Below are 7,288 nucleotides of genomic sequence, written 5' to 3'. Positions count from 1 at the left end.
TTAATATGTTGTGACTGCAGATGGAGCTGCCACTGTGGAAGCCCTACGGGCGGAGCTTGCCCGAGCCAAGGAGCAAGCGAGGAGTAGTAATGCGACCGCTTTGAAGGCGGCCGAAGAGTTGAGAGCCGAGAAGGCCGCGCATAGCGAGAGCAAAGAGAAAATGGCCAAAATGGCTGTGAAGTTAAAAGACACTGCCGATCGCTGCCATTTTCTTGCAGAAGAAAACCGGGCGAAGGCTACGGACCTCGAAAAGGCCACAATGGTGACCAAAGACACCCGCTCTGCAATGAGAGCAAAGAAGGAGGAACTGCGTGAATCCGGGGATATCGTGGCTGGGAAGCCCTTTATGCTGCGGAGGAAATTCGGTGATCCGCGGTATGCCCCTCTGGATCGGATGTGGAGTTCGGCCGACGCATATCTGGACTTGGCGGCGAGCGCTGTCGATGCGGCCGAATACTTCCGAGATCAAACAGATCGTGAAGTGGACAAGTTGTTCTGGTCACAATTTAACGTTCCAGAGCGTCCACTTCCATTGATTGATCAGCTTGCCGAATGGGCCGGACTCAATAGATTGTCCGGACTCGCCATGAGGTCTGTCGTGGATCATTTGTGGCCGGAAAGACCGAAGCCGAACAGCTATTTTAGCTTCGTGCAGCAGTTCCTTGGTGCGGTGCCACGCATCAATGTGATGAAGAGGTCGGCGTGCATAGAAGGCTCGCGGATGGCCCTTGCCCATGTCAAAACATACTGGGCGGAGATGGATGCCACTACCATCGCGGCGCGGGGTTTGGCCATAGGCCGAGTGGCTGCCGAGCACTATTTTGAAGAAGTTCTTAAGGGTGCTCATTCGATAGAGGCCCAGTGCTCGAAGAATGTTATGTTTGAGTGACATGTATTCCCATTTTAGAAACAACATTTTATTGAATTTATCAAGGTTGTGTTTATACTTTTGCCCGAAAGTATTGTGATGCCTCATGTGTGGCCGTTTATGTATACATGTATATAATCTGAAAGATTGCAGTCGTCCGCTTTAGCCCCCACGCATATAATGTGGGGGTGTTCGCAGAAGACGCGTATTCACACTTAATCCAACGTCTTGGTCCTAATAAGGAGGTGATAGCGCAGCGAACTAGGCAACCTGACTATAATGCTTTAACACTTTCACTTAGCCATAGGAGTTTGACAGTGGGGCTACTATATAGCCCCTGGTGACTCCGCACTTATCCGGATTCGGGGTGCGTACATGCCTGGCCGGGAAATGGCCCTTCGTTAATGCGGAGGAATCCCGAAGATTCCAATAGGTCATCGAGTGGTTGACCAGTCTCACGCTATATCATGACAGTCAGTTTTCGGCTTTCTCTACTGAGGTGCTCGTCCGGATGAACCAGGGCACAATCGCAGTAGTTCTCCTGGTGCCGCCTTAGCCGATAGAGCGGAACGTAAGGTAGCAAAACACAGGAGCCGGGCAAACCCAACATTTGACCAAAGACATGATTCAGAGCTGATGCATATAAGGCCAAACTCGCGACGCCGAACACTCCCTAAGGTATTCAGTCTTTATGGTGTAAACCGGGTCTAAACAGTACCCTTTGTAATAAGCCCCTGATGTCCAGGTATGTGCATTATTCTGGTGCGGCCACATGCCAAGACGTCAGCATCCTTCTCGATTGTACTGAGAAACCGAGGGATGTAAGTCAACAAGAGACAGTAAAAAAGGTTTACGCAGGGTCTTAATCTACAAAGAATCCTTGGAACGGGTCCCTGCTGCACGTCTGCGCCTGTGTCTCCGTTGTGTCGTATCCTGGACGGGTGTAGCACAATGGTCATATGAAAAAGAGAGTAACTTAATTGAAAAGTTGTCGTGCAAAAGTTATAATAAACAATATATAGTTGAAAATGAGTAATGGTGAACCTTATTGCCACTTTTGCGCGCGCGTTGAGCCCCTTGTATTGTAATAGGGGTATAGCCATCAAACCTGTATTAATTACATATAGCTGAGCCAGACTCGTCTAGCCGTGTCCGTGGTCTTAACGACCTATCAAATGCTTGAGTTGGTGAGGCCGTTTAGTGTGCGGCGGCCAAGGCGGCTGCATCGTCTTTGGTGCGCAAGGAGCGCTCAATATTTCTGTTTACCGTAATGATGTCGCGTGGACCGGGCATCTTGAGCTTGAGGGAAGCGTAATGCGGTATTGCGTTAAAGCGAGCGAAAGCTTCGCGTCCGAGTAGTGCTTGATAGCCACTTTGGAACGGAGCGACGTGGAAAGTTCAATTTTCACTGCGGAAGTTATCGGGGAAGCCGAATATAACCTCTAGTAGCAGAGAGCCCCTAGAATGAGCCTCCGGGCCTGGCGTTACTCCTTTAAAGGTAGCATTGCTGCAGCAAATATTTGTTGGGTCTATCCCCATTTTGCTGACTGTGTCCTGATATATCAGGTTTAAACTGCTGCCGCCGTCCATCAGGACTCGTGTGAAGTGGTATCCATCAATTATTGGATCTAATACCAAGGCAGACCATCCTGCCCGCCGGATACTTGCCGAGTAATCCCGATGGTCGAAGGTGATCGGTTGGGACGACCAGTGGCGGAGCTCCGCGGTGATAGGCCCTGGGGCATGTTTCTCTAAGGGTGCCGCTTTGTTTCTCCCTTTTATCATGTGTAAAACGTTGACTGTTTTGACTTCTGGTGGGAATTTCTTCTGTTCCCCTGTGATTTGCTTGCGAGGCTCGTCCTCGTCTTCACTTGGTGTATCCTGCCCCTTGTGTTCGGCGTTGAGCTTGCCGGACTGTTTGAAGACCCAACATTCTCTATGGGTATGATTTGCAGGTTTATCAGGGGTGCTATGGATCTGACATATTTGGTCCAGAATTTTGTTTAGGCTAGACAGTTCATCTCTGTTGCCTTTGGAGGGCGGCTTCTGCTGGCCTAGCCGAGAGCTTCTAAATTCGGCGTTTACCGCCCTGCTCTTCGGGTTGTCTTCCTTATTTCGGCGCTTGTTCTTGCTGCGTCGTGATTTCCCGTTTCCATCCCTGACTTCAGATGTACTTGGGTCGCTGGTGCTGCATCTGGCTAACCAGCTGTCCTCGCCAGCGCAAAAACGGGTCATGAGGCTTGTTAATGCTGCCATTGTTCTCGGCTTTTCTTAACCGAGGTATTTGGCAAGCCATTCGTCTCGGACGCTATGCTTGAAAGCTGCTAAGGCTTCGGCGTCCAGACAGTCGACTATTTGGTTCTTTTTGGTGAGGAACCTGTTCCAAAGTTTTCGGGCTGACTCACCGGGCTGTTCAGTTATATGACTTCAATCGTCTGCATCCGGTGGTCGGACATATGTCCCTTGAAAATTTGCCCGAAAGGCGTCTTTGAGCTCTTCCCAGCTTCCGATGGAGTTTTCGGGGAGGCTTTTAAGCCAGTGCCAAGCTGGCCCTTTGAGCTTGAGGGGTAAGTACTTGATGGCGTGGAGATCATCTCCTCGGGCCATATGGATATGGAGGATGTAGTCCTCAATCCAGACCCCAGGGTCTGTTGTTCCGTCGTACGCCTCTATGTTTACGGGTTTGAATCCCTCTGGAAATTCATGATCCAGCACCTCGTCGGTGAAACATAGAGGGTGTGCGGCACCTCTGTATTTGGGTGTGCCGTGGTGTTCAGATGTTTGTTGTGTTGTATTGTATGTTGGAGCGCGCTTGCGTAGTCCATAGATGGATCTGGTTGCGCCGTCCTTTTGATGCGAGCCCTTACACGGATCGCGTACTGGTTTATGTGCGGCTTCGTTTGCCGCTTTATGTTGGCTATGAGGTCGTCTGTCCGACCGGATGGCCGTTTTATTTTTTAATTGTGGAGGATCTAAGGCCTCCTCATCAAATTCAGGTAGCAACTTTCGCTTCGGATAGCTCTTGGTGTGGCGATTACTGCCATACTTCGCTGCAGTGTTGAGTACTTCACTCCATTTGATTTTGAGTGTGTCTTTTGCAGCCTTGAGCCTTTGCTTCTGTTTTTTCAGGCTCCTCGCCATGGCAACAAGCCTTTGGTGGGTGTTGTGTTGCTCTTGGCGCTTGTCCGGTGTGGTGTCGTCTGGACTGTTATCTTCGACGGAGTCGGGTTGTTCGGTTTGATTCCCCATGTTGCCCTGGTCGGGCGATGATTCACCCTGCTCTATCGCTGGGTCTATATGATCGTTATTTCTGCTGAGGCGGGATTTGGAGCAGCGTTTACGCCGCCGCTTTGACTGCTTCTCGAGGGAACAACCCTTCCATTCATGAAGAGATTCTAGCCACTAGTGCTGATGTTAATGTTGATGAAGAATTGAAGACACAGGCTGCTACTAAAGCAGAAACTAAAATTCCTCAGCTTATGGTTCCGGAGAATGTGATTCCTGAGGCTGTGATGACTTTGACCGACACTCCTCAGCCCAAGCCAAATAATCCCTTCTCCAAGAAGCAAAAATTCAAGGCTGATGACTTCTTCCATGAGCATGTATTCTTCACAGATTACAATCTGTATGACTCTGCCCATCTGCGAAGGAAGTGTTTCTGGACTGCAAGCCAAGCCAACTTCTATTCTTCACTGCTTTTCGATAAGGACAAAGTGTTTGATCATGCACATATTCCTAATGTGGACATGGAATCATTGCCTTGCTTCACACCAGTCCTTAGTGTTCTTCATGAAGCTGGGCTGCTCAACTTCTGCACTGACATCATAGACTGGAATGAAGAACTAATTCTTCAGTTCTACATGACACTTCACATTAGAGGAAATGTTGAAGATGTGAATTCTTGGGTGTTGGACTGGATGACCGATAACACTCACTTCAAAGCATCGGCCTCTGAATTGCTTCATAACCTGCCTGTCAGTCCTCCCCTTGTCGGTGCGCAGCTGATCTAGCATGAACGTGAGCTTTTAGATCAGTACATGCAAGTGCTGATGAAACCACTGAAGCCTGGTCCTTGGGCTTCTCCCCCGCGAGTCTGACGGTCGAGGCTCCGGTCCATGACAAAGGGTTCGGCCTTTTGAGGGGAGCGTGTAGTACTTAGGCTTTCGTAACATTGAGCGCGAGCGAAAACACCCACTGGGCCAGCCGGCGGCAAACCGGCAAGGCCGGGTTGGCGGGCGGCCGGTCGCTTGGCAGCTTGGAGTGGCGGGGGCCGGGTCAAGCGACCCGGCAGCCTGCAAAAAAACTCATGGATGCCAGCGCTCTTGCTCTTTGTCTTTGAAGCTTTTTTCTCGCGACTTCTCCTCCTTTGGGTTCCCCCCCCCCCCGAGTTTGACGGCTGAGGCTCTGGTCCGTGACAAGTGGTTCGGCCTTTGGGAGGAACGCGTGATATTTAGCCTTTCGGAACATTGAGAGTAAGCGAAACACCCACTGGTCCGGCTGGCGCCAATCCGCGGGGCCGGGTTGGCGAGCAGCCGGTCGTGCAACGACTTTTAAAGTGGCGGGGCCGGGTTGGATGACCCGGCAGTTCTTGACTTAGTGCTCGAGGCGCGCCGGTGCTCTGGTCTCATGTGCTTGCCAGCCAACAACCAAAGCCGGTTCTGCGGCTTAGCACGAAGTGAGAGGCCGCGGCAGTCCGACGCGTCAAGAGTTGCTAAGGGAAGCGGCGGGTGGCCAAGTCGGCCAGCCCCCGAGCCCCCGGGTCGAGCGAGTCAATTCATCGACCGGGTTGGCTTACAAGGAAAGTAATGCACGAAATGTAGGGGACACAATAGCTTGGTCGCGAAAAAGGGCAGCCCCCGAGCGTTGATCGGGGGTCCCATAGTTTCCATATGGTTACAAAAGGCAGTGATACATACGTGCATACGGCTAACTGTAAAACGGGCGGAGGAGCTCCGCATTCCATGGCCGGGTTGTTTCTTTGCCGGCGGTGTCCCTCTTGTGCTTGTTTGACTTGCGGGCGTCGATGAGGTAGTACGCGTTGCGATCGCACAAGGCCTTGCTAACGACGAAGGGACCCTCCCATGGGGAGGACAGCTTGTGCTGGCCGGCCTGCTCCTGGATGAGGCGGAGGACGAGGTCTCCCTCCCGAAAGGCGAGGGGCTTGATTTTCTTGCTGTGGTAGTGCCTCAGGCCTTGCTGGTAGATGGCCGAGCGATTGAGCGCTAGGAGGCGTGCTTCTTCGAGCAGGTCGACACCGTCTTCGCGAGCTTCTTTAGCTTCGGCTTCCATGTACATCGTGACATGCGGTGAGTCTAACTCGAGTCGGTCGGAATGATGGCTTCTGCTCCATAGACGAGGAAGAACATGGTGAACCCGGTCGACCGGTTTGGCGTGGTTCGGAGACTCCAGAGGACGGCCGGCAACTCATCGAGCCAGCTGTCGGGGGAACGGACGAGTGGCTCGACGAACCGTGGCTTGATGCCGGATAGAATGAGGCCGTTGGCCCGCTCGACCTGGCTGTTGGACTGTGGATGTGCAATGGAAGCCAGGTCGAGGCGGATGTTGGAGATGGAGCAGTACTGCACGAGCGCGCCCTTGGCGAAGTTGGTGTCGTTGTCCGTGATGATGTTGTTCGGCAATGCCATAGCGCACCGTGATGTCCTTGATGAACCGAATGGCTGTCGGGCCGTTCAGCTTCTTGATTGGCCTTGCTTCGATCCATTTGGTGAACTTGTCCACCGCCACCAGCAAACGCATCATGCCGCCTCGGGCGGTCTTGAAGGGCCCCACCATGTCGAGTCCCTAGACCGCGAAGGGCCAGGCGACCGGGATGGTCCAGAGTGCTGACGCCGGCTGGTGGCTGCGCTTGCTGAAGCACTGGCATCCCTCGCACTTGTTGACGAGTGACTCTGCATCTTCAAGGGCCGTGGGCCAGTAGAAACCATGGCGGAAGGCCTTAGCCACCAGGGACCGCGAGGCGGCGTGGTGCCCACACTCGCCCTGGTGTATGTCGAGGAGGATCTCAATACCCTTGTCCTGCTCGACGCAGCGTTGGAACACGCCGGTGGAGCTGCGCTTGACGAGCTCATTGTTGATGATGTCGTAGGCGGACGCTTGACGCTGCACTTGCCGAGCTTCTGTCTCATCCATGGGGAGGACCCCGTTATCCAGGAACTCCGAGATGGGAAGGGCCCAGGATGGCGCCGTCACCATGGCGAAGACAGCCACTATTTCGGGCTCTGGGTCGGCAGCCCCCGAGCCGGGTTTGGCAGCCCCCGGGACGGGTCCGGCAGCCCCCGAGCTGGGTTCGATAGCCCCCGGGCCGGGTTGGATGGAGCAGTCCCCGGGCCGGGTTGAGGCGCGGCTGGGTCAGTTGGAGCAGTCCCCGAGCCGGGTTGAGGCATAGCCAGGTCGGTTGGC

At 53.3% G+C, this 7,288-nt stretch overlaps 2 protein-coding genes across 2 annotated transcripts; both read right to left on the bottom strand.

The window, feature by feature from the left end:
- Positions 1-6,180: 6,180 nt before the first annotated feature.
- On the bottom strand, positions 6,181-6,513 carry LOC147965629 (uncharacterized). Its single transcript, XM_087530537.1, has one exon. It carries the CDS (start codon positions 6,511-6,513, stop codon positions 6,181-6,183), a length of 333 nt encoding a protein of 110 aa, XP_087386663.1.
- Positions 6,514-6,670: 157 nt separating this feature from the next.
- Positions 6,671-7,081, bottom strand: LOC147965628 (uncharacterized). The gene has a single exon (XM_087530536.1). The coding sequence runs from the start codon at positions 7,079-7,081 to the stop codon at positions 6,671-6,673; it is 411 nt and encodes a 136-aa protein (XP_087386662.1).
- Between the last annotated feature and the right edge of the window lie 207 nt (positions 7,082-7,288).

The sequence above is a fragment of the Triticum urartu genome, chromosome 6A (genome assembly GCF_056163025.1).
Source record: "Triticum urartu cultivar PI428250 chromosome 6A, HENAU_Tu73, whole genome shotgun sequence".
NCBI classification, from domain to species: Eukaryota; Viridiplantae; Streptophyta; class Magnoliopsida; order Poales; family Poaceae; genus Triticum; species Triticum urartu.
The sequence above is the reverse complement of the archived record's forward strand: the minus strand, read 5'-3'. Positions and strand labels throughout refer to the sequence as shown.